This window comes from Momordica charantia (genome assembly GCF_013281855.1).
Source record: "Momordica charantia cultivar OHB3-1 chromosome 10 unlocalized genomic scaffold, Mcharantia_2.0 BLBB01000010.1, whole genome shotgun sequence".
NCBI classification, from domain to species: Eukaryota; Viridiplantae; Streptophyta; class Magnoliopsida; order Cucurbitales; family Cucurbitaceae; genus Momordica; species Momordica charantia.
The window spans coordinates 44093-72042 of NW_028275158.1; the positions used below are offsets into that span (position 1 = coordinate 44093).

Sequence of the window (27950 nt, forward strand, 5' to 3'; positions counted from 1 at the left end):
TAATAAAAAGTTGAAACCAGCACAATACTGCACGTTTCTGTTTATACATCTTTCAAAGATGACCTCTGAGTTTACATTGTACAGGAATAATATTTGGATTGTATTTTCCCACATAGAATCACTCAAATAATTTGGTCTACAGTAATGTTTTTACGCATCAATCTTCCGGGTAAATAATTCCTATCATGAATAGCAAAGAGAACAGAGATAGTACGTCGGTTAAATTCACAGATTAACGTATACCGTAGATATGTGCATGGCTCCTGGATGATTATCTCATGTCAGTGAACTTCAGCTTCAACTTGATGCTACCAACTTGAACAACCATTTCGTCTTTTGATGGCTCTACGCTTAAAACTGTCGCTTCTTTTCCAAGGGAAGAAACGTACACAGTATCACCAACAGTGGGAAACTCAAGCTTCCCTGTAATGTCCAAGGACAAAACTCACAAAGATAAGGCGAAAAAAACCTCACTTAATGGAAGATCGATGATTCATTTTAACACATAAAAACTGACAACAAAATTATCAAAACGAGCTTTTATTAGGAAGACAAATTTGAGTCTTCTGCAAGTCTCCGAGACACATACAGATAAAATTACAGGAGATAATCTCAATGACAAACCTGATCGTGGTTGACTGATGTGACCAGTTGAAGAAATACGCGAATATAATGCCGTTAGGTTCTTTTTGCCATCTGTAGCTAGCTTATTAGAGCTCATTCCTACACGTTGCCTACTACGAATGGCAGTGGGCGGGGAGGATTCAATTGCAGATGCACGCAGTTCTCGTACTTTTTTGTGAAGATTAGAACGAGCTGTTGCTGCAGCCTTAGATACCTCTTGCACTTTTATAAGCCTCTGTTCTCTGGCATGTTTAATAATCTTTTTTCTAGCAAGCAACATCTTTTCATAAAGATTTTTTGAGTACCTATGATTACAAACACGAACAGATTAAATATGATGAATGCACAAGTTCAAGAACATCGACTATTGAAATGAGGAAAATACAAAATAAAGCTGTTATATATTGGCAAGAAACAAAAATGGGAGGAACCAGAGGTAATGTAGAATTTGGGATACATAAGTAGGAGGAACCAGACGTAAGTATACTCTATTCTCTCTCCTCTCTTAGGTTACCAGTTCGTTAGACTGAATTCTTCAAGATCGCACCAAAAATTAAATTTGTTTTTAGATCAGAGTTGGTTCTTTGCCACAATCAAGTTCATTCTTTCAGAGTTGATTTTCATTCTTCAGTCACAAGATTGGTCTCTTGTCTTATTAGTAACGCAGAGGAAATTAATAGTGGCTGGGTGGATAGCAAGAATTTTTGCATTTAGGAAGAAAATGGTTGCTTCTTTGTTGACGACATGTCTGCTGGAGCTATTTTGCCTCTTCAAAAGTCCCATTTAATATGGTTTGCTGAAACATTAGTGGAAATGATACCATTTTTTAAATGAAAAATTACAAAAGAGTTCAAAAGATACAAACTCCTGTAGGAAATGATACAACTACTTAATCAATTTTTTCAGACAAACTAAAAATTCATGGGGCACTTGTCAAATCCAGAAATCAAAATTTCAGTATAGCTACCAAGTAGAATGCGTGGTGTGGCCTATCACAGGTGGAGGAAAGAGAATTCTTATTCCCATGGGGAGCAATAAGGAAGGTTGGTTAGTTTTTTAGGATATTATAAAGGTGTGTATGTCCAGATCTGAAGAAGAGAGCTTGCTAGAGAAAAACAGAAAGCTTTCAAAGGCCCGATTGCTACCAACAGAGGACTCTAAATTTTCCTATGTATAGGCCGTTAAGAAAGGAAATAGAAAGATGCCAACCCCTGCAGCAAAGGTAGCGCCAAAGGCTGATGTCTTTGAAATGAGAACTCTTTCTGGGTCAAAAAAGAGGCTGATGTCTTAATATCAGATTGGAAAAATATGATGGTAGTCACAACTCCCAAGAATGAATGCTCATGATAGCTGGAAAGGAAGTGCTGCTGCTTTTAAAGAATAAGTTTTCTCAAAACTATGTTATTAATCCCTTCATGGATGATAAAGCCCTTTTAAAATGCGAAGATGGGAGTATACTAAGTCAATTTGTTCAAAACGGAAAGTGGAAAATATTTGGGAACTTTCACCTGAAAATCGAGAATTAGGATTTTGACAAACACAATAGAAAAGATGTTGTGGTGAACTATGGTAGCTAGATAAGAATACTTCATCTTCCTCTCAAATAGTGGAACAAACAGTATTTTCTGGCCTTAGGAAGTCAGGTTGGAAGGTTGATAAGCATTTTTTGAAGCACCTTGAATGTATTCAACCGACTCAATTCTCGTCAAGTGGCAAAAGATGAAAAGTCCCTCCCTCCAAATTTGGCTTCTTATATTGATGGTTTGGAAAGACCAGAGGGGTTTGTATTAATGAAGGATCTGAAGATTTCTCATGTCCGTTGGACCACATGGCGAAGGGTAAGAAAACCGAAGGGTTTTCCTCTCATTGGATGGCAGTGACAGATGTACCCATTAATGAGCAGATAAGCAGGGTAAATGAAGAGGCTAAAGAAGAAAAATTAAAGACAGCACGACTTTTAAAAGGAAAGCATTTGAATGAGGAATTTTCAAGAAGAAAATGAAGAGGAATTAAACCAAAGTAGCAGAAGTCGAGAGTGCATTAAATAACAAGAAGTTGATTCTCTCTGATTTACATCAGCAGCCTCTAGGAGAATGTGATTAAAACCTTAAACGAAGCATCAAGTTATGAAGAAGCAACAAATGCTGGTAGTTTGCATGATTTCTCTTCAAAATCCAATTTAAAGCCGCCAGAAATTCTTGATACCTCTCCACTACCCAAGAGTATTAAAGACATCAAAGATGCTTTCGTACAAGTTTATACCTTCCGTAAAGAAAGAGAATCAGATACTAATGACTACTCGGTTCCACAAATGAAGTTAAATCAATTGTCCAGTTGTCAGTCATGCGACCTACTTGATTGGAAGGAGTATATACTGCAGTAGTACTAAAAATTTTCCTGACTCTATTAGAAAAGACAATTCAAGTTTATCCCTCTCAAAATTTTCTCCAACCGTTTTACCTTTCCTAAAAAGGACCTGCCGCAAGTAGAGTGCACCGTTCGAGGATGGCAGCTAGAGTCCCAATGGGGAAGACGGCAGCGGCTGTTGAGTTCATAGTGGCTAGGGTTTTAATAAAAACCTTAGCTCTGATACTAACTTGATTTAGATGGAATAAAAATTTGTATTCCAAAAAATATGAGGTAAGAAATACATAACTTTCTATTCTTATATAGAAGAATGGCTCAATACCAAAAAGGAAATAAGAATAAAATAACTATTAGTCACTTTTAGAAGAAAATATAAAAACGTTTTTCTTATTAAAAATAAAACCCTACAACACCTTTAAATAGAGGTGAGAAACTTTCCTTAACAAGGAAACTAAAAAGATAAACTCCTAATTACATATAATAAAGGAGACTATGAACTATATAAAAAGGAAAGAATTACAATAATTATCTAAAATATACAAAACCAACACTATTAATATTTACCCGTAATATTCATAAATAATAAAGCAATAGAATAAACTGTTAATAACAGCAATGATAAAAAAGTAAATGAGTTGAGACCTTAGTTTCTTTCTGAAACTACAGAACTGTGAAATTGTCACAGCTACTGCAACAATTATGTGCATCAGGTATATTATTACGTCCTAAGAGACTTACATCAAGTGATCTTGAGCTTCTTGTAAGAGCTCCTCATAATTTTTCTTGATACATTCCATATCGATTATGACCTGCATTTAAAATGTACATAAAACTGTAAGAATTAGCTAAATATATGCTTCAGAAGCAATAATTAGTGTATAAGCAATTAATGTTCAATATCTGCTGCTGCAAACCGGAGAAGTGACCACTATCTTTCACTTTTGCAAAATAAAGAAAGAATAAAAATTGAATCTTCAATATGTATTGAACATAAGAATTTATTGAAATGATAAATTATAATAAAGTAATCGACAATGATACTCTCCCATGAACTTTTCTTTCATGATGATGTACAAATAAAAGTGCATTAATAAAATGTTGAGTACAAAATTTGCAATGATGGTGCAGTCTACCTCATCTATCTGTGCACTTGCTGCACCATAATGCTCCCGAGCATCATCTACAACAGTACCAGGCAACCCTAACCTTTCAGCTATATTAATAGCATTTGAACGCCCTACAACATAATTTCGCCCCCTTTATGGTATTAGGTTTACTGAAAGGAAAAACCGTTGTAGAATCTAAGACACAACCAATTGGTATACTAAAAAAAGCAGGCACCTCAACTGAAACAAGCAAATCATTTTTCACATGCATGAACTGACACTTTGAACATGATAATAAACACTTCGTGGGATTCTGCCCTTAGAAGACCTCTCATTAACAGAGAGGTTAATGAGTGGATTGAGTTTACAGCATTGCATCTGGAATATGATTCTCGGAGCATCAGAGACCCCAATACTATGGATGAAGTATAGAGATACAATCCCCTTATAGCCCTTAGCCTGAGTTGGTGCCCTATGTGCTTGCTTGGAGGACGTGAATCACTTGTTCTATTTTTGTCATATTGCCTCCCTGTGGTTCAAGTTGCCAGACGCCTTTGGTTTAAGCTGGGTTCAGAGCAGTTTAGCAAAGACAATGGCCTTTTAGCTGTTTGTTGGTCACAATGGCCTTTTAGTGTAAGAAAATTCTTTGGTTCGATGTGTGCACAACTTTTTTTATGTGGCTATATAGTGCGGATAGAAAGGTAGAAGAGTATTCAAAGATGAGGAGAAATCATATGATGATTTCTGGAATGATATTGTGTTCTTTTTGGGTTTTTTTTCCTCAACCAGAAACAAACTTTTCATTGATATATGAGGTGGAAGAAAATGGTCAAGGATACAAACTCCCAATAAATAAAAAAATTCCAAAAGATACAATAGAATAAAACATTGATGAACAAAGCAACTATAATCTTGACAAAACCACGCGTTAAAATTCTTATTTACTGGAATAATATGGGAATTGTCACCAGCAAAGAAGATCCAATCAACAACATGACAAGGTTCTAGAGCTTCGAATATTCAACAGAAACCTCCAACCTACAGAAAACCATCTTCAATCATCTTTAACTTTGATTGATCATCAAGGCCCAAGGCTTTGTACCTTCTGAAAATTTTAACATATGCTTCTGCTAGCTCCTGCTTGAATTTGGTTTGTAGCTCAAAGTTTCTTCTAGCCTGAGCTTCTACAAAAGAAACCATCTCTTTGTGCAGCTTTTCCAATTCCAAATCCAGATGCTCAATCCCCTTTTTAAGTGTAGTGGCTCATTAATACCTATTTACTACTTATCCATTTCCCAAATTTCAGGTATGGCTGCAAAGAAAATTGAGAAGATTATTCGTGACTTTTTTAGGAAGCGGCAGGCACCTCAGGTGGACAGCATCTTCTTAATTGGAAGAAATAAAAGCTCCCTACTTCTGAAGGTGGTTTGGGCATTGGCAGCACAGAAACATGGCTTTACTATCAAAATGGATCTGGAGGAACATTACAGAAAGCAACCAACTCTGGAGGCTCTTCATCAATGCAAAATATGGCGGACCGATAACAGAAACATGGCCTAACAATAGCTACAGTTCTTACAGGGGTCCCTGGCGTGCTATTCTAACACACACCCACCTAATTAAATCCAATGCAATCTGCCATGCCGGAGAAAACAGTGTGGTCAGCTTCTGGAAAGATAATGGCTTGAAACAAAATCATTGGCATCTCTCTATCCCAGCCTATTTGCCATCTCTATGGACAAAGTTGCCAAAATAGCAGACCTTTGGTCCAAGGACACCAACTCATGGGATTATTGCTTCCATAGACCCCTTGAAGACTCTGAAGTTGAAAAATGGATGCTGATGCTCCTGTATATCAAGCTTAACAAGCTGATACCTCTCCCACCAATGGACAAATGGATTTGGCCCCTTGACTCGTCTAAAGCTTTCACCACAAAATCCATTTTCCACCTTTCTGACCTCCGCAGAAAACCAACAGACACAGACTCTCTGCAACAAAATCTGGAAAGGGAAATACCCTAAGATGTTGAGTACATGAATGAACACCTTTTCGTAGAGCAATGGGTCTGTCCAAATCATCACTTGTCGTCTCGTGTACTATCTCAGAAACACTGGGATTCTGGTCTGTCCAAATCATCACTCTTTGCAAATTAACTTGCATTTCAGGCTCAGGGATGGATATGGGATTTGGCTCAAACGAGGATACGGGAGGACTTTCAGGAGATGGGTTAGGATTTTTGGAAAATGGGTTGAAAGGAAGGTCAGAAAGGCAGGATTGCAATTCCAATTATGTGGTTCAAGATCATAATGCTCCCCATGATATGAAAGAATTGGTGTGTTAGGGGATGATAACATTTGTATCCTTTCTTGTTTGGTAAGTATCCAATAAAGATACATTTCATCAAACGTGCATGAAGTTTACAACGATGCTGAGGATATATGTGAACAAAAGTAGTATATCCAAATAGTTTTAGTGGTAGTGAAGACACAAGATGATAGGTAGGATAGAGTATAAGTAGACTTTGTAAAGGTGTCTTGAATTTGAGAATGCAGGACGACAGCCGATTTATGAGATAGGTAGCAGTTAGAACAACTTCACTCCAAAAAGTTTTTGGAACGTGTGATGTGAGCATGAGAGATCGGGCTACATCGAGAAGATGACGATCTTTGCGTTCAACTCCACCATTTTGTTAGGGTGTGTCAACACAAAAGCTCTGGTGAACAATACCATGAGATTGAAGGTAGGAATCAAGAGTAGAGTTGAAAAAATCACGAGCATTGTCAGTTTTAAGAACTTTGATAATAACTTGAAACTGATTTTGGATCATTTTATGAAAGACTGTGCAATAGGTGGCTAGTTTTAGATTTATCTTTCATAAGGAATGTCCAACTCAACCGGGTGTGATCATCAACAAAGAGAAGAAATCAACGTGCCCCATTGATATTTTTTACTCTTGAAGGTCCCCAAATGTCTCCATGAATAAGAGAGAAAGGTTAGGATGGAGAATAAGGATGAGGTGAAAAATGAGCAAGTGTGCGTTTAGAGAGTTGACAAATTTCGCATCAAAAAAACTGACTCTTTTTATTGAGCAGGAGAATGTTCAGTAGGTCCCAACATTATTTGTTTTCGACTTTCTTCTCGACGGACTGCAGAAAAAACTTCTCGAAGACTGGGAAGTGGTGTAGAACCAAGGATTCGACCATGAACTTCGTCAAGAGATGTATTAAAATCCTCTCCACAATTTCTCGGAAGAGAGCACCATCAGCAAAACATTTCCAATCATGAGTGTCAAACAGATCCAACGGTTGCTAATGACGAGTTAAAGTGGTATAATAAAGTGTATCAAACGAGTCACCTTGTTTCAGATCCTGGAGAGTCATCTCTATCTGGAAAAGTTCAACAGTGTTGTCCTTATGGGAACATGTGTCCCGAGCTGCATCCCTAATTTCTTTGACTGTTGAAAATAGAATAAAGTTCTCCCCAATCTCGGTGGTCATGGAGTTGATTAACCAACTCATTACTTGGTTGTTTTCGGCCCTCCATGTGCGAAATTTTGGATCATCGGCCTTGGTTGAAACTGCTTTGCCTGTGATATGGTCTTCTCGCCCACGACCATGCATAACATCATCACAGATTGGGACCATTGGTTGTGACATGTTACCTGAGTATGGCTGTTCTCAATGAAGGGCGTAACATCATCACAGTTTTAAGGTTTGAGAAGAAAAAAAATATCAGACCTCTGATATCATGAAGCTTTGTATAGTATAGGAGAAAGATTTTTTTCTAATTCTTTAAAGTGGTGAGTAACACCCATATTTATACCTGGGGCTCTAACCATATGAACTAAAAAGAAGTAATTTAGTTTAAAAAATCTTAGCTAACTTCCTAATTTCTAGATGAATTGGGTCAACACATCTTTGCTAACTTCCTAATTTCTAGCTTAATTGGTTCAACTTCAACTCGATTTTCTACACATAAGATTTTGTCAACCCCTCTGGTCGATCTAAAAGCATTCAGTAGGTTCATCAAAGAGAGTAGACTATCCACTTCATTATCCCAAAAACCTCTTCTAAATACCACATTCCAGTCAAAGTTCTTGTCCACCCAACAATCAGCATCTTTCTTAAGGGAGAGATTGTATAAAGCAGGGTAGAGAGAAGGTCTAGAAAAGAGTCTGCCAGCCATCTATCCTTCCAAAAACGAATTTTCTGACCATTTCCAGCTTTAAACCAAACAAATCTTCTAAAGGAATTAAAACTAAACCAACGCTTCTTCCACCATACAAAGAATTATGATTTCCACCTCCACTTCCATCCATCATACAATTAATAAAGTACTGTTATGCTTGAAAAATCCAACCATTCAAACCACTTCCATTAGACATTAGTAACTGTAATTTCCTCACTATCAAATCCCCAACCTTTTCTTCCCCTTATTTACCATTCTCGTCTCTCCCAAATGTCCCTTGATTTCTCCCTAAATCATGGACCAAAAGATCAACTGATAGTCTGATACAAGAAATCATACAAAGAAATAGACAATGACAAATTCTCCCACGAACATCTAAGAGAAAAGACAACGAACAAAATGATGGTCAAGATTTTCTTCTGCACTCTTGTATAGCTTACATCTCAAAGGTTTTAGAGGAACTTTTCAAAAATGGAGAAACAGCTATAGATTTTCCCCATTTCCATATTGGACGTGTTTTCTTCTGTGGATCTCGGGAATGCTTGTCATTTATGTCAAAGAGAGTTCAAGTGCATTTACATTGAAATCTCCTTTTCATGAACTGTCCTCGACAGAGGAAGTAATTCCCATGGAGTTTTGCCATGAAATTTTAAAGCAACACTGTTCTAAGATTTTTCTATCCTGGACTCTTTTCCTAAATGGTATTCATACTTATGATAACATTCAATTGACTTTTTTTCTTATTTTCTTTTGTGATGCTTTGTCTGGGAACCCCTCAAAAAAGAAAGTCAGAGTATTTGGGCTAAGTGATTATCCAAAACAAAAAATAAAAGTAAATAAAAAAAGTTGGGATTGATGAAATGTGACCAAGGGTTAAATGGCTAATCATATTTCGATAGTGAAAACCTGGTACTCCCCAAAGAATCTTGTAAGTTGGCTTTAAGTTCACCTCATCAAATTCCATACACGCATTTTCAAACACCTCATTGCTGTAAAAAAAAACCTCATAACCATGAATCAAAGATCTTTGAGCTGGAAAAAGAAAAGACTTCCTATTTCTCCTTATTTTGTTCAATGATTTAAATTTAAATAAAAAGTAAAAAATTTCAAAAGAATCCCTTGATTTTATAAAAACTAGGTTTATATTTTGAAGCTCAAAAAATTAAGCTACCAAATCCTGTCATTATCAGCACTCAAATCCCATATTTAATTTGCATGCTGTACCTATATTTTAGGGTTTTCAGTTCTCCATGATGTGTAGTTGCGATTGTCAATGAAGCACCAGATTTAGCAAAAGATTCCAGGAGTGACATCCCAAGTGCGGCTCCTTCCATAGGATTGGTTCCTGCACCAACCTACCATGCAAAACAACTAGACTAGAATCAATCATTAATCATTTGTTCTTTTATTTCTTTTCCTTTTTTATAAGATTATTTATTTTCTTTAAGTTGATGATTGTTTGTATCTATTAAAAAAAAAGTTGACGATTGTTATTTCTCTGTTCCCCAACTGAGCAAAATACCTACTTCATCCAGTAGTACCAACGACTGACTAGTTGAAACTGACTGAATCTCCTGTCATATGCAAGAAATGTAATCATATTAAAAAAAATCAGATATTCTGAATAAATGAGTATGAAATAACCATTATAGATGATATAATATATTTAATGCCTTGCTTAAAAGAAAAAACAAAAAAGACTAGTAAGCTCAAAGTTTTAATGCTCCTCAATGATGATTGATGAAGACCACAATGAAGCCCCAAAATGAAGTTTATCGCAAAACAATACACTATGGACTCAAATTCTGAAGGGATAACATCATACTACCAAGGATTATATTTAATATGCTCAAATTCTGAGCTTGAAAAACAAGTTCAATCAAATTCTTCATACTACCAAGGATTATATTTAATATGCTCCACTTTTCATCATTAATTAAATAAAGCTAAATAGATACATCGGAGTATCCAATTTTTACCCGAACAACTGAACTACATAACCTACACATTTTTCAGGGTTGGTAAAATGTGCATGAATTATGGACTGAAAGCTGAAGGGAACTCCTTTCTAAGAATAGGGACCACTTACATCCCTAGGAGAATGGATTATATGTATTTTTTTTTCCTTTTTCGATATCCGTGAGTGTCTCAGCCATCTTGCGTGTACCTCGACTAATCTCACAGGACAACTGCTTGATCCTACTACATTTGGTTGCCAAGAAAACTCGTAGGATATTAAATCCTAAGTAAGTAGCTAACTACCATGGTTTGAACTCATTCCTCTTAGCCTTTACTATTTACATTGACTCTTATTGACCACTAGGCAAACCCATGATGGTTGGATTATATGTATTCATATACTTAGAAAACAAGAGATATTGTGTTAGACAGGATAAACAATGGCAATAATAGATAGGCACTAACCCCCACAAGATACGAGTAGTTAAGAACTTTCACAGTCTAATCAACTCAAAAAAAGTTCATCATAATAAAGAAATACAAATCTCTCTGATGATTATGCTATGTACAGAGACTGCAGGCATAGTCAGGGTATCAATTATCAAACGAAACTAAAGAGTGAAGACTGAATAATAATGTGTTCCGTACTTCAGTTTCAGTAGAAGAAGAAGAAGGGGCCATTCATTGATATAATGAACGGCTTCACCATAAATAATGCAATTTTTTTAGTGTCAATGACTGAATTAAAGAGTGAAGACTGTCCAACCGTCTTGCTTATTGAGATAAAATAATCTGAAATGAGTGAAGGATCTTACTTACACTTATTTTTTTCAAATGGCCAGAAAAGGTAGACAAAGATTGGGTTAGAGACTGTTCATCACCGATATCAGCAAAAACAGAATCAAACCAAGGGATTTGTACAGATTCTGAAGCCAAAACATGAAGCCCTACGAAGTGAAGAAAAGGACAACAAGGTCATTTAAACATAATTACAAAAAGCCAGTATCACAAATGATAAAATTGACCTAAATATAGTGATATCAACATATTGGATCAAATATTTCAATATCTCACATTTACCATTCACTATATATGTAATATTGCTTGCTCCTTAAAAAAAATTGCTTATCTTTTAATTTCCTATTTCTATGAACAACATACGAACTTTTCATTGAATGTATGAAAAGGAACAGAATTGTTCAATGATAAAAACTCCCAAAGGAGTGAGAGAGAAATCTAAAAGAGACAAGCTTCCTAAAGAGAGCACTTAAAGTGAATAAGAACTAAGCGGGAGCAATAAAGGCCACCCAAAACAACATAACAAATTGGGTGAAAAACTAAAAATCTGAAAGGGATGCTTTAATCTTGACTAGACAGAAACTATCCTCCGATGACTTCCAATTTCCTTCAAAGATTCTCGAGACAACGAGCAAAAAAGAGGAATCAACCTCAAAACAGAAAAGTTTCACCCGACTCAAAACAAGAAGGAATTTCTTGCTTAGCACCGACAAAGCATAAGAAAGCAAGAAGGAATTCCATAAAAATCAAGAATCTGATTTCTTCCACCCCTCCAAGAAAAAGTGTTGCCCCCAAAACCAACTCGTTCTCCAAAGTGACCAACTGATCCGCCAAAGAAAACAACAAAGATATCATCTCTCGAATAACCACTGAGCAATACGCCAAAATTTCCTGCAAACATGCCTCACTGAAATGATCAAATAAAGAAACTCGATTCATCATCTGATAAAACCTTACGAAAGCAAACACCGAATAGCAACCCTTGGAACATTGAAGACCAACTACTTTGGAACTCTAACTTCAAACCCTACTACAGAACCAAGGAAACTTTCCATCAAAGACATCTGCTGCAAAAACTTGCTTGTGAACTCCGAAGAACAAACCATCAAGGAGAACTTTGAAAGGGGACGAGAGTGATCCCTACAGCCGTAAAATATGGAGGAATTGGTATCGCCTTTTCTGTACTTGGGGTTTCATCATCTGAAGGCAAATCTACATCCTTTCCTTGGTCTAGATCAGAGTAAAGTCAAACGATTCATTGTTCAATCCAAAGAGGTTAGTAAAATCTTCTGCAAAAGAGTGATCCAAAAAATCTTCAGGGCATGACAAATGATCTTTCGAAAAAGGTGGAGTCTTGACTGCTTAGTGCTTATACTCGAATTAAAATCATTCTCATCGTCCGAAAAATAAGGATCCACCTGGATTTTCTTTGTTTCTTCATTGGTTGACCTATTAGAGCCGAGAGAGAGGGGTGGATCTAAAAGGATGTCCTTCGGAGCTTTCCTTATTTGAAGGGATAACATCAGCAACAGCATTTATTTGAAAACCCTTCGGTGTCCCTTCTCTTTCCTCAATAAAATCTTTTGCTAAAAAGGAATGATTTAAACCAGCTGTGTTTGGAGAATCAAGACCAACACTTTCTCTTTCCTTCTCAATAAATGTAGATTCCAATTCAAATGGAAAAAATCAACTTTTGTTAAGGCTTCCACTTCCTTGGGAAATTTCGAATAAAATTTCCTTCTAGAATAAAAAAAGGGTAGGGGAATAATAAAGTTTCTCCTCGACAATATATCCGGGTCAAAATTAGGGCTACACTCACCTACCGCTGTGGAATTCGAGGCTGCCTTTTCCTATTCCGAAAATTTCTGTAAAAGATCTAGAACAAGATTAGGGTTAGCCGCACCTACCGCAAAACTTACTGGGGTTGTTGTTTCCTTTTTCGAAAATTCCTCCGAAGTATGGGAAATTGTTTCCGAATTAATGGCTCATTTTCCCCTACTCACTTTCTTCTTAAAAGCTGTCTCACCTTCAACCAAAGACGCTTCATCTGCCCAAACTTCATGAAACCTCTTCAGATCCATCAAGTTTGAAGATTCACCAATCGAAATATGGAGCAATGGCATTGGGCATCTGCAAATTCTCTGGATAAAGATTTGAAGATTCCATGGAGAGGGGTTATGAAACTTTACTGTGATAACAAGTCTGCCATCAATATTACACATAATCCAACATGATAGAACCAAGGATGTTTAGGTTGATAGACACTTTATAAACGAGAAATTAGATAGCGACCTCATATGTACTTCATTTGTACCAACAAATAATCAAATAGCATATATTCATACAAAGGATTGAACAATAACTTTGAGCATTTGGTTAACAAGCTGGGGATGGAGAATATTCATTCACCAACTTGAGAGGAGTGTTAAATTATATTTATTATCTTTTAATTTCCTATTGTATTTAGGTTTTGATAGGTTAGGGTTTCCTTGTTCTAATAGATAAGTGTTTACTTATCATAATAGGTTCTTTGTAGCTACTATTTATACCCTTGTATCAACTTTTTAAAGTTAAGAATTATTGTTCCTTATCCAATAACAGCTTGGCATCTCTTAGAATGACAATTTGCTTATTTTTCATTTATCAAATGAAAACTTTGTATCATGTTAAAAAAAATAACAATAATTTAATACAGCTCTTTACAGGATACATTCGATTTGGTTACATAAATGGAAAAAAAATTCATCATTTACCAAAAAACTAATAATAATAAAAAGCAGACCATTCTTAGAAACATACCTGATTTTGCCATCATGGCAGCCAATCCAATGGTCTTCAGGCAAACTGTCTTACCCCCAGTATTAGGACCAGTTATAACCAAAACTCGAATTCTTTGAGATATTGAAAAATCAACCGGAACTAGATGAGCTTGCTCCAATTCCTCAACCTAATAATGACATTTTTATTTGAATTCACTAAATAACAACGTAAGTAGATTTTCTCAACTGTCATTAAATTCCATGAACAATTACCTTCATTTTTAAGAATGAAATATCTACATCTTTTTTTTCTTTCCTTGACGTATTCCCCCCAGGAAGTTTTCTCCCTATCTCCTAGGAGAGAAATGGTAACTCAGAATAGCCTCATTTTACTAAATAACTGCTTTCCACAATATCAGACTCAGTATAGCTTACATCAAAAGCATTTCTGACATCCCTTTTGGCATTCTTCAAATTTTCTCTATATTGCTGGAGTAGTAAAGGGTGAAGAGCATTAGGTAAATAGAGCACCCATTCGCTCTTCTTTAGGCATGATGCCTCAGATATTGAGTCCCCCGAGCAGTTATTAGCAATGGGAGATTTGCACCCTTCTGGTAGAATTATATCGGGACATGTCCCCCCAATTGAAAGACCATAAGATGCTCGCGCATTGACCTGTACATTAAGGAAAAAATTTGGCCACTAAGAAATAAGAGTGGAGCACTGGGATATTGTGATATTTGCAGAGAAATTCAGAAATAGATATATCAAAACCCAGGTTAATGAGTACTGAGGTAAACTTAAAAAGTGAAGGGGAAGTGCCTTTAAGTAGACAATTTATTTTTGAGATAAGGCACCTGATGAAATTGCAAGTTAAGTAATAGATCTACAAAAGTAGTGCTGTCATTTATTGCACAAGGATGGGTCAAATAGGAGAGTAAATATAATTGAGAAAATCTAGAAATGGCCAAGAAATTGGGAAGGCAAGGGGAATATGAAAGCTCATGGATAAACTAATAAACATAAATTAACAAAATTGTTAAATTAAGTGGAAAAGGGGATTGAGGATGTAGTGATAATTACCCACCATATCTAATTTGATTATACAGTCAATGAGTTTCTCAATGTCTTCAAGATCCATTTTCACCTGTCACAGAAAATAAATAAATTTTTGAAATGATAAAGTGCTCAAAATTTTATTAATTGATATAAAGACTATATTAATTCTGACCTAAAAGCTTAACATTTTAGGATTAGTGATGATTTAACATCATATCATCAACTATCTTCAAAAAAAAAAAAAAAAAAAAAAACATCATATCATCAACTAATATACTACATATAAATATTAACATTATAATTTTTCATCACTTCAGAACGAAAAGTTTAAACTTCAAAATCACCATAAACATAATGGTTGCGCTGAAAACAATATAATTCACAAAATTAACCCTGTCGTACTAACTTTTGACATTATTGACATTATTGATGATCACCTATTATTTTGGAACCATCTCACCCATACTTTTTCACTTAGCATAAAGAGAACATCTTCCTCAGCTTTTGCCACTGATGCCCTTGCCTGTTGCAACTCATCGTTTAAAGGAACAGCAGAGAGTGGCTCTAGGATGGTACCAATCCCTCCTGCAGCACTACAACAGTACATTCTTCTCAGATGTGGAACATTTAGGAGCTTATCTCCTTCAATGAAATGAAAATTTGGGGAAAATGCAAAAGAAATTCTTTAAATTTAATTACTTTTCACTAGTATATAACTTTTTTTCCCCTAGGGAAAAAAAAAAAAAAAAAAAACCCATTCGATCTTAATGTTTTAAACAAACGGATTTTCATGGATTGTTTTCTGATGCCTCCTGCATAATAGAGTTGTTTGTCTGGAGGTTCATGATAGAGAGAGCAATCTTGCTCTTCAAAATGAGGTCTCCCCAGGGACCTGATGCCAACTTAAGGAAAGAATGTTCTCTAGGGTTTTCCCTCACTCTTTCTAGCAAGTTTCTTCTTTTGTTCGTTTTCACTGACTTTCTAGTCGTCGAGTCCTGTTCACCTATGGATAGCTTTGACAGTAGTTGTTGCATTGCAAATAAATCTTTCTTTTGTTTGTTTTGTTCGTGGCAATTATCTTTTAGAAGAGACAAAAATATTGTTCTTTCTTTATCAAGCTTCAATGAAATCTATTGAAGTGGGCAGAGCAAGTTTTTGCGCAACTTTGGAGGTGTCCCTTGAATGTCAATTTTTTTAAGCAGATGAGAGGAGAACAAGGCTTATTTTTTCTTTTTTTTTAATAAGAAACAACTTTCCATTGATGTATGAAAAGGAAAGATGTTCAAGATACAAACTTCAAAGGGGTGAAAAAGGAGAGAAAGAAGAAGAGAAAAATAACGAAGAATTATCACAACAACAAGCTCGAAAAAGATAAAAAGCATTCTGGACCAGAACTCCAAAAAACTGCTAGCGACAAAGCTTTGAAAGTCAAACTAATTCCAGAATCAACAACCGCGTCAGGGAAAGCCTTCCTTAGCACCAAGAGTGAAGACCAAACTCCAAAAAGAACCAAGTAGAAGCTAGGGACACAAGATGTCGAGAACTAACTGCATCCGAATTGCTTTGGGGTGGTAACAAAAAAGGAGCAAATTGCATTTTGGTTAATATGAGAGGAGAACGAGGCTTTTTTATGGTAACAAAAAAGTATAATTCTTTGGGGTGGTAGGCTGAAATTTCGTTTTTGTCTAATGAAGGTGCCAAGAATTGCATTTTAGTTAAGTCAAATGAAAAGTTGGTAGGAGAAGTTTTTCTTTTTTTTTTTTTTTAACAAGGTATCAACTTGTTATTGATTAATGAAAAGGAGCAAATTGTTCAAAGAATGTAAATCCCCTAAGGAAGCAAAGAAAACCAAAATATAGAAAAATGCAGAAAACAAAAGTGCAATACAAAAAAATTACAAACCAACTCAAGCGATTATAAAAGAAAGATAAAAGCCTCCCAATTATCCTTTGATCCTTCTTATTACAATCCTCCGAGATAAAGTGGCTGGATCCCAAAGATCAAAAACAGAAGCTGAGGGGGAGGCAGAAATCCTGTAAGGATAAGGAATCTAACCTTTAAAACAGATTCACCCAACCATAAATGATGCCAAAATAAACAGATCACCCAACCGTAAATGATGCCAAAATAGAATACGTTTCTGATTTCCAAGACTGAAAGACAGATGCTTCTCCACTAGTTTCACTGCTTGTCAATATTAATCCAGGGGGTTTGAGTACAACCATTCTTCAAACCAAAGTGTTCCAATTGAAGCAATCAGTACTATATATACTAGCCACCACCCGACGCCATAAAGAAGACACTCCAGATAGCTGAATCGCCAACCCCACATGGCTAGAAGTGCACAGTTTCTTCATAACAAATTGCCTATTCCCGACATTCCATCTTCCAATGTTGTGCGACAAAGTCCCAATGAGCAAATTGCTTCTGTGATCCAGTAGAGTAATCCACCCTGAGAAAATTCCTCATCCTTTTCTCAATTTGCTTACTCACTTTCACCGGTAACTTGAAAAGAGACATGTAATAAATAGGAATATTGGAGAACCGATTGGCATAATATCAATCTTTTTTCTTGTAAAAGATATGATTTCATTAATGTAATGAAATATAAGAAAGATATACAAAAGGGGAAAGGTATCCCAAACCAATGGAGCTACAAAAAGGCTTTCCAATTGGTTAATAAAGAGACAAAGCTATAGTGTTTAAAGATAGGAGATCATTTGCACCATGATACAACCAAAGACACTAGAATAAAAAATGCTGCTGCTGCTTCGTTCTTTTCCTTGAAAGAGCCTGTGATTTCTTTCCAGCCATATCGACCAAAGTAAAGCCTGGACAAAATGCATCTATAGGATTTTAGCCTCCTTTGAGAAAGGATGACCTGTGACTGTGGTGGATAAAAGGGTGTGAAGGTCTGCAGGTAGTGGTATTGACCAACCAAATGATGATAGGAGAATGTTCCAAAGAGAGGATGAGTATCTGAAAGTAACGAAAATGTGTCCGTTGTGATTCACCATGTTGTTGACAGAGGACACACCAATGAGGAGAAAGGCATGTCGAAGGTTGTCTCTTTTGTAGCATTTCCTGGGTATTTAAAGCCGAAAGAATACTTCCCTGAGGAAGAATTTGATCTTCTTCGGGTAATGATCTTTCCATATCGATTTGAAGAGTGAAGCATCATTGGGTGAGGATGAGGGGTTGGCCATATCATGGATGAGGGATCTAGTAGTGAAGAGACCCGATGGTTCCAGCCTCCAAATGAATCTATCACTGCCTTGGGTAGGTTGATAGGAGGAAAGATTGTGGAGGAGCGATCAGTGATTTCTGCCTCTTTCAAATTTCTTCAAAAGCTAAAGTCCCAAGGCTTGTTGCTGCTGACCACATGTCCTTAACAGATGCATCTTTTTTGGTGTGCAGGGTAAAAAGAAGCGGGTAAGTGGTAGCTAGGGGGTCATTTTCCAGCCAAATGTCATTCCAAAAGCAAGTACTAGATCCATCACCTATTTTTTTGGTGCTTCTGTCCATGATAAGAGATTTGTGTCTGAGAATATACTTCCATGGGCCATGGGCAGAGGATAAGGAGTGGTGTAAGGCAGTCTGATGGTAATTAAAGGGCCCATATTTTGCATCAATGACTCTCCTCCGAAGGGCAGATTCTTCCAAAAGATACCTCCAAATCCATTTTTCTAAGAGGGCTTTATTTTTGTCTTTGATGTTAGTAATTCCCAGCCCTCCCTCTTCAATGGGACGGATGATCTTTTCCCATCTCACAAGATTTTGACCCCTTTTCGTGTCAGTACCGTTCCAAAGGAAGTGCCTCATGATTTTCTCCAATTCCTTGGCCACCTGTGATGGAATGGAGAAAATAGATAGATAATAAATAAGAAGATTGGAAAGGGTGGTGTTGAATTAGTTAGAAGTTAAGTAGTTAGAAGTTGTTTTAAAGTTGTTTAGATTTTGTGTTTAAATTTAGCAAATAAATCTCCTTTTTTGTTAGGGAAGTTAGGAGGTTATTCCTAGATTTTGTTTCCTCTTGGTAACCTATAAATAGTGCCTCTATTCCTCATCTTTGATCAATCAATTTGAGAATTTATTTCTTCTCTCTTTTCTCGTGTATGTCTCTCTGGTGTCTCTATCCTTATCCTTAGTTTTTAGGTGGCTTGGAGAAGGGTGAGGCTACCCCTTTTGAAATGGGGTAATTAGCCCAAGAGCTCAACTTTTTCCTCACCTTTTCCATTATAGGATCCCAAAAAGATACCGATTGAGGCTTACCATTCAAAGGGAGGCCGAGGTAAGAATTTGGCCAAGATCCTTTTTTGCACACAAACTGGTTGTCCAGGATATCCAATTTTGATTCCAGCATAATATCAATCTTCCTCCCTTTGGAAGCTGAAATCCCTTCCATCTATCAAACTTTCTTGAAATCTTTTCTTTAACTGGATTCCAGAAATCTTTATCGATTTCGGATTTCCCCCCAATGGAAGACCAAGATACATGATAGGCAAGGGCTCCACCTTACAATTGAGCTTGTTTGCAATTTGAGAAATTTTCTGACTTTCAATATTAACCCTGCTTATTGCAGGCTTATCCTAATTCACATTTAGCCCGGAGATCCATTCAAAGCCCTTAATAGTATTAAATAAAATTGCCAGCATTCTACCATCACTAACTAAAATAAAAAGAAAGGGTGGATCACCTAGTCTTAATCTCCTTGAAGTTTGAATTCTTCCCATTGGCCTTCCATTTAGAATGACAGAAAATTTGGTTTCTCTAATGCATCCATTTCCACTTAATCCACTTCCTCCCAGAGCCTTTTGATGGAGCACGTCAATTAGAAACCCTTAATCCACCAATATTGAACTTAATCAACCAGCCTTTCCTCTTTCGGGATTTTTAGTACTCTACAACCTCGTTTCAAATTTTTTTTTAACAAGAAATAAACTTTCCATTGATTAATTTGAAAAGAACAAAAGTGTTCGAAAGATACAAATTCCTGAAGGCATGGAAGCAAAGAAAAAACGAACTCCAAATAATTAGAACAAAACAAAAATTTGAAGGGAGTTATGAAAGCCTCCCAATTTGAGCAAATCATATTAAGAGAATAATTAGCAAACAAATTAGAAAGAGCATACCATTGTTAGGCCTTGAATTTGCAAGGGCGAAGCTCTCATCTAAAATTTGCCTACCTTCAATAAAAACACTTTGATTAGTTGCAACCGTGGATGAGATTACTTTTTTAAACCTTTCTACGAGGACCTCAGCCATAATTTTGTATACTGAAGTTGTAAGACTTATTGGCCAAGAGTCTTCTAACTTTTTCCACCCTTTTCCTTCTTTGGGATAAGACAAATAAAATTCTCCTTTAAGCAAGCATTTACATGACCATTCCCGTAGAATTCCCCAAAAAGTCGCAACAAATCGACTTTTCACGACTGCCAAAAGCGTAAGAAAAATTCTGGAGAAAAACCATCCGGCCCCGAGGCCTTATTATTCCCTAGACCTTTCAGAGCTTGCCAAATCTCAGCTTCATAGAATCTTCTTACCAACCACATACTGATCTAGTTTGAGATAGGCCTCCAACTGACTCCTTTAAGCAAAAACTTTTGGACTCCTTCGTAGAGATACCATCAAAAAAGCAAATTACTTCTTTCTCGATCTCCCTTTGATTCAAAAATGTATACCCTTGGCCATCTTTCAATTCTGTAATTCGAGCTTTTATCCTTCTGGCAGCCAATAACATGTTCCCAGTCCAGCATACTGTTCTTTTTTTCTTATAATTTTGGTATAATCGATCATCCTGCAGAGGGGATTATGCCTCATGGAGAAGTCAAAGACTACCTCCTCCTTATCATGCGTCATAGAGCATAAGATCTTCTGCCATGAATTCAATAGAATTGATACTAGGGTAGACTAAATAAGATCTTTGGGGGAGATATTTGGCTGGCGAGGAACGGAAAAACTTTTGAAGAGATGAGAAGGAATCTCATCGGTTCTGGGATCATGTCAAATATCTAGCTTCGAACTGGTGTACTTTATCAAGAAGACTTATAGCTTGCTTTTTAATCTTCCAACCCGGCCACATTTTTGTAAGCTTAACTGCTGGTTGGGAGATGTCATATCATTATTTTTTGTACTTGAGCTTTTGTTAAATGGGTTTCTTTTTTTTTTTTCCAAATAAAACTATGCTGCACTGAAGGATAGCTACATTTGATAATCAACGACATTTCATTACCGGCATTGAACTTAGCATGAAAGAGGTGAGAAAGCGAATTTCATAAGTTGATGCAATAGTACATGAATGCTATGAGTTAAAAACGGATGAACCTGGACAGCAGGAGACCCTTAAAGTCCATCAATTGATTACCCTCTGATTTTATACACCACCTTCCATCAACATTTCCCACTTCCTAAGCCAAAATGTGAGTAGTATTATGACATAGATAAACAATCAGTCCAGAAATCTACCAATGTTGCTTATACAAATAAACATTTATCAAAAAAGAAAAAGAACAAATTGGTTAATACAAGTCCAATCTGGTGCTTCTTACCAAAAAGGATGTTCCACTCTTTGCATTCCTAACTAGGCTGTCCATTAACTGATATAACTGTACATACAGGAATGATGTTGAATTAGTATTAATGAAGGGTAATAAACCCCCAAACCGACCGACCAAACCGACATTTTATATTTTAAAAAAATTATATATGTATATATATTATTATATCAAACTAAAATTAAGGTTTTTACCCTTTCTTCTCTCCCACAGCCGCACAACACCACCCCCCCCCCCCAAATTTCCGTTTCTTTTCTCCACACATCTCAGCCGCACACCACCTCCCCCTCCATTTTCTGTCTTCTTCCGACAGCCCCACATCTCACACGCCCCCCACCATGTCTCTTTCTCCCTCAGTCACCACTCGCCCATTTGCCTCCCTTGCTCATAGTCGTCGTTGCCAATTCGCCACCTCAACCATAGCAGAAGCATTAGGCAACCCCGCCCCACCCTCAGTCCCTCATCTCCGATGACCATCACCTTCAGGCGAGTCCTATTTTTCTTCTCCTAGGCATAAATTGTTTTAAAAAAAAACGTCAGTTTGTCGAAAACTTACCAACCGAACCGACTATTTGGTCGGTTGGTCGATTGTCATTTTTGGAAACCGACCAATCAGCATCAGCCTGAAAACCGACCCGATCGACCAATGTACACCCCTAACCATTTGTTGTTCTTGGGAGGCTTTTGTATCTTCTTCTTAGCCTTTTGATGTTTTATCTATCTTGTTTTTTATTTCTCTTTGCTCCTATGGGAGTTTGTATATTTGAACATTTTTTATTATTTTCATTTATCAATGAAAATTCCATTTCTTGTTTTAAAAAAAAAACAAAAAGAAAGAAAGAAAAACAACTAGCAATTCCCTGAACAATGAAGCTTCCTTAAAACTTCAACAAAAGAAAACAGATGCTCGAGATTGTCTCAAGGCATAACTCTAATGAAGAGAGCGGGAGAGAGAGATCACTTTTTTTTTAAAACAAGAAACAAACTTCTCATTGAAATAATGAAAAGGAACATAAATGTTCAACGATACGAACTCTCGAAAGAGTGAAAGAAAACAATGAAATAAACAAAAATTAAACACCACAGCAAAAAACACCCAATCAGAACAAATGAGAGAAGAAGAATAATTCCAAAGCATTCGAACTTGATCACCTTTTTTTCAAGCGTTCGAACTTGATCTCGGGATTGTCTCAAGGCATAACTCTAATGAAGAGAGAGAGAGATCATGGACCATAGTAAATAAAAAGAAAATAAACAAAAAATAACAGATGCTCTCAAATGTAATAAACACTTCAAAAGTTAATAAAATATTTTCTCCATAAATGCAAATGTTAAGGAAATGACATAAATATCTAGATGCAATTAGAACATGAAGATAAAAGTTGTAGAACAAATTATTAGGGTTCAAAACGTAATAAGCATATATAAGTAACAAAATCAAAATCGGTAAGTTTATAAAGATCAAACCGCAGAATCTTTAACTGAGCCATCTTCATCTACAACTTTCAGTATCAGTTTAATCAGTGATTGATTTACAACCATTCCCATTACCTACAATCAAGATTTAAATAAAAGGTTACATAATATTATAGAATATAGCAGTGGCTTAAGGTCACACCCAAAGATGCTTCATTTACCACTTCCGTTAGGGGCATAAAACGGGTGAACCAGTCTGCATCCTCTTCGATTGCAGTTTTTAAATTAAATTGCAACATATCAGAAAACTGTAGAAGAGCTGCAACAGCCCTTGCTTCATTTCCATCCATTGGCAGACTTCTTTGAGCATGTTCTATTGCAGATTTCACCTTCAACAACAAGACAGAGCACTTTGAAGTGTAATGAAATAATTACACTCTTGGTAAATAAGACAGTGGCATCAGTAACCACTTTGAGTTCTTTTTTTTTTCTTCTGAAACAAGGTGAAAAGTTGAATAATTCAAAGAACCGAAAATTAACTACAATAAAACAACCACTCCCACTAGAGTTTACAAAAACTTGCCCCGAATAAACACTAGGGAAATTTCAATGTGTGGCAATTAACGGTGCTATATTTGCAAATATAGCAACATGATTACGATTTTACAAATATGGTAATTTTTTGCGAACCTATTTAGACGTTTGTACATAATTCTCTTTTTACCTTTGTATATAACTTATTGACATCTATCACTAATAGACTATAACATTGATAAACATCTAACATCTATCACTAATATAGTCTATCACTGATAGATGTCTGCCTCAGGAATAGTCTATCAATGTTAGACGTCTACCAATGACATAGTCTATCAAACTTCTATCACTGATTAGTCTATTAGTGATAGACGCCTATCAATGATGTAGTCTATTTGATATTTCTTGGGCTTCAGATCTCGTCTATTTCCTTGTATTTTGGTTCTTAGGTTTGGTTGCTTTTCTTCTTTCTTTTTCGCTTCCTTTGGAAGCTTGTATCCTTGAACTTTTTCTTCCTTTTCATATTATCAATAAAAAGTTTGTTTCTTGTTCAAAAAAATACATGAAATAGAAGGCTAGCAAATGAGTACTATAAAGATGAAAAACATAATTAGAAACTTTTTATTTACTATTCTAAACATCTAAAATTTGTCACAGATTTATTGCTCATTATCCTTAGCTATGCCTGCGAACCTAAAGCCATTTTAAGGTTTAAATAAATAAATCCCTAATTTAATACATTTTTGTTTATAATACCGTGGAGGTACTTCAAAATAAGATGCCTTTTATGTCTCTTCAGCCATATATTTGTATCTTTTGTGAAGCTTTGTGTGAAAATCAGATGCATATTTTTTTTTCTTTGCAACTATGCTGCTGGATGTTGGAATTCTTTGCTGCAGCTCTTCAACCTATCTTGTGTCCATTTCAGAAGTTTCTACAAATGTACAGCAGCTACTATTTTGACTACGTTTGCCTTCAAAAGCAAATCTGCTTTGGGTTAATTGAGTGAAAGCGTCTATATTTAAGCTATGGTTTGAAAGAAACCGAAAAAATAAACCAGCTCTAGAAATTCTCAACATTGCCAAATTTAATGTGGTCTTTCCAATTTATTCTCTAATTATTCCCCTAGCATGATGTGTTTTAATTAGGAGGCTTTTATAACTCCAGGTTAATTTTCTTTGTTTCTTATATTTATTTGTATTTACTTTCCTCACTCCCTGAGAGTTTGTATTTTTGAACAATTTTTGTTCATTTTCATACGTCAACATCAATGAAAAGTCCGTATCTTGTTAAAAAAAATATACAATTTTGTTTCCTTAAGACAAAATAAAGAATTAAACTCCCCTCTAGTTGTGGAAGGCAAGTATCGTGATTGTTCCCAACATTTTGCCTGAGACAAATTCATTCAAAGTTCAAACAGCTTAGTGCGTCTCCTAAATTCTATATTTTGGCAATTAAATTCATTCAGTCGACCAAGATAGAAGACAGAAAATCAGTGACAGGACATTAACCAGAAGAAGGTCGATGCCACTTAAATCCAAACTGCATCCACCATGCTTCTGCATTTCTACAGCCGCATTAGTCTCATTCAGAAGTCTCAAACTTTCTTCATATGTCCGGTTCAAAGACCAAAGTTGGGCCTGTCCATTACACCGACCAATTAACAATAAAGTGATTAAAACAGGCTTAAATAGAACATAAAGAAAGTTTTTAAGTAATTACTATCAATCACTTGTTTATAATACTGTTTGAATTATTTTTTAACTTGAATTTGGTATCGTTTAGTTATGCTGTTACCTACCTCTTAGGAATTAGTTTTATTCATGCTTTGTAATAAATATTAAATCCTATCAATTAAAAACCGAAGCAGTACTTTTCATATCAGCAACGCTATGATGGAACCAGATCAATTCTAATTGCCAGCTCCCTCAACCCTAACTTCCATTTCCAATCCATTGATTCATGAGACCAATGGACCAAACAACACAATGGTTGCCACTAAGTTTCAACTCAAGCCCCACTCAAACTCATCTCCATCAATTGCGTCACATAAAAGCTCTAGTTTCACGCTCCTTTTGTGGGCTATGATCTCACTGGTTATGTTGATGGTACAAAACCACGCCTAGCTTCTCTAGAAACGCATCATCATACCAAATCTTGCATGCACACTCTGGGTCAGACAAGAATGATAACTTGTGATAAGAAACAAAAATTACTGCTCAGATAAATTTGACACCCGAATGCCCTTGTAGGATCTCATTTCACCATCCATCATTTCATTCACAGCTAAAACCTCACAAGAAGCCTAGACAACCCCCAACATACTTATGCTACATCATGTCGAAGACACATCAAAGTAAAAATTCATCTTAAAACTTTAAGAGGACCCCAAAGGATCACTAAGTTTCTTCAAATTGTAAAGGCTTGTGCCAACTATTGGCTATTTTAGAGCACCAGATGATGCTGAAGATTCAGTTTGTAAAGTTCTTGATGGACAAGTAATAAGGAGATAGATCCAAAGAGCAAGTACATGCTGTCCAAGCCCAAGATAACCCAACTTCATTTGAGGAACTTCATTTTTTTTCTTGAACAAGATACGAACTTTTCATTGATTCATGAAAAGGAACAATAATGTAAAAAATACAAACTCCGTCAGGAGTGGAAACTTCATGAAAAACTTTTTAACTTCTGAAGCATCGATTCAAGGTAATAAATCTCTGCCATCTAGTTTTCCTGCTCCTACTTGCCCAGCAAGTTCAACCAATACCATTTAACTTTGAAAACCTCCATCAAATTTTGGTCGGCTTGGCACCCGTGGCCCACCTTCCATGCTCATCTGCCAAATGAAGCTAGATCAAATAGGTTGGCTGTTGGAATCTTCTAAAGTTTTCTCGGTAAGATAATTATGCAAGCCAATTGGTTCATATGCTCCTTTGCCGAAAGAGCATGATGCTCCTCTTTGGAAATCCAAAAGTCCAAAGAAAGTTAATGTTTTCATTTGGATTCTTATTCATGGTAAAGTAAATACGGAGGAAGTCCTACAAAAGAAGCTTCCTTCAATGATCATCCAGCCATCTGTTTATTTCTTATGCACTAATTCTAGTGAAACTTCGCAGCATCTATTCTTCCACTACCCTTTTGCTTCAGTGTTTGAGGCTCCTATTTGAGTTATTTAATGTTTTGTGGCTTTCGAGTTTGATGCTTTGGCAAATGTTAATTCTCTATTGTTGGTCCAATTTTACTAACTAATAAAAGATTGTAGGCTAATTTAAGGACATGAAGGACCGACGGAAGAGTAATATTTTCGGTTAATTTAATGATATGAATTTTTTATCTGCAACCAATGCCACGGAACTTCTCTTCATTTATCCCCTACAAATACCAACTAAAACTTTGTATAGCTTGAACTACTGTGTACTAATTTAAGAGGTTGAACTCAAAAGCTCTACCTCAAATAATACCTTTGTGGAGTGAAATTGAAGTGGGTGGAGATATTTATAGGATTCAAATATCTACGGAGTTGTCAGCCCCGAGCATAGCTCGCTAAGACATATATCCTCGACCAAAATGTTGGAGGTTCAAATCTCCACCCCGAGATACTGTTGAACTCAAAAAAAAAAAATTATCTAGGGTCTTAAATACAAAATTAGTTTCTAAAATATTACTCATGAAAAATAGCCTTCCAAAACATTAAACTTACAAAACAACTCTCCTCCGTATTTAATCAAGAAACTTAAGTCGAACTAATGTACCTAAATATGAAAACTCCTTTTGTTAAATTTTAAAATGTTACAGCAGGTTTGTGGTCAAGTCCACAGAGGTTCTCATTCAAGTTGAACCTGTTTTTTTTTCCGTTGAACAACTAGCTGATGCTCTAACCAAGCCACTTCCTCCTATATTTCTTCTCAAATACAATATCAAAATCACCCCCGAGGATCCAATTTGAGGGGGTATAACAGAGCAATTGCTTGGTTGTAACGTTGTTGCAGTTAATATTTTTAAATTTAGACTTTTTGTCGGTTGGTTCTGCTGTTACAAAGCTTTCAGGAATTAGTTTGACCCATGCTTGGTAAAATATATTTATTCCAATGAATCAAAAAGTGAAGCAGTAGTGGTACGTAGGAGAAACAAAAACGTTAGGTGTAATAGAATGGAATATAATAATTTAGGTGCGATATAGAAGAGACCTTGATTGCTTGACGGCCCAGAGAAGTGCGGGCAAATGAAGCAACGGAATCGCAGAGTTTATCCCATTCCAGCGCTCTGAGGCTATCAAGGTGAATCGAGTGTTTGTTTCTGTCGTCTGTAATGTCATTGCTGACGGAGTTGGTTGCAGAGAGGGAGAATCGTAGGCGTAGGGATACGGGCCGATTCTGGAATCTAACAGAAGTGATGTTTTTAACCGGCAGTATGGCAGAGATAATCGAGGTCAGGGGATCGCCGAAAACAGCAGCAGAAAGCAGCATCGTTTAAGCCTTGCTGCCGGAGAGAGCTTTGTCCCAACACAACTCACAACTCCCGCTACTTTTGCTATCCACAGTTACCTTCCACTCGACAGTGATGGTCCTTTTTTTTTCTCCCA

The 27950-nt window shown here is 36.3% G+C and overlaps 1 protein-coding gene across 6 annotated transcripts; it reads right to left on the bottom strand.

The window, feature by feature from the left end:
* LOC111011726 (DNA mismatch repair protein MutS, type 2) lies at positions 1 to 27938 on the bottom strand. Of its 6 annotated transcripts, none has more exons than XM_088118893.1 (21): positions 27556 to 27938; positions 24880 to 25008; positions 23053 to 23220; positions 22898 to 22966; positions 22568 to 22618; positions 21410 to 21466; positions 21186 to 21268; positions 19994 to 20043; positions 15328 to 15446; positions 14890 to 14949; positions 14238 to 14477; positions 14076 to 14156; positions 13843 to 13990; positions 11065 to 11192; positions 9813 to 9860; positions 9511 to 9641; positions 9193 to 9275; positions 4125 to 4228; positions 3730 to 3800; positions 625 to 929; positions 1 to 423 (listed from the first exon to the last, which is right to left on the bottom strand). In XM_088118893.1, exons 1-21 carry the CDS (start codon positions 27832 to 27834, stop codon positions 272 to 274), a joined length of 2556 nt encoding a protein of 851 aa, XP_087975019.1. In that variant the 5' UTR covers positions 27835 to 27938; the 3' UTR covers positions 1 to 271. The 6 variants fall into 6 exon arrangements, with proteins under 6 accessions (XP_087975019.1, XP_087975018.1, XP_087975022.1 ...); XM_088118892.1 differs by having other exon boundaries at positions 22883 to 22966; XM_088118896.1 differs by lacking the exon at positions 27556 to 27938 and adding an exon at positions 24125 to 24758 and having other exon boundaries at positions 22883 to 22966; positions 24880 to 25014.
* Between the last annotated feature and the right edge of the window lie 12 nt (positions 27939 to 27950).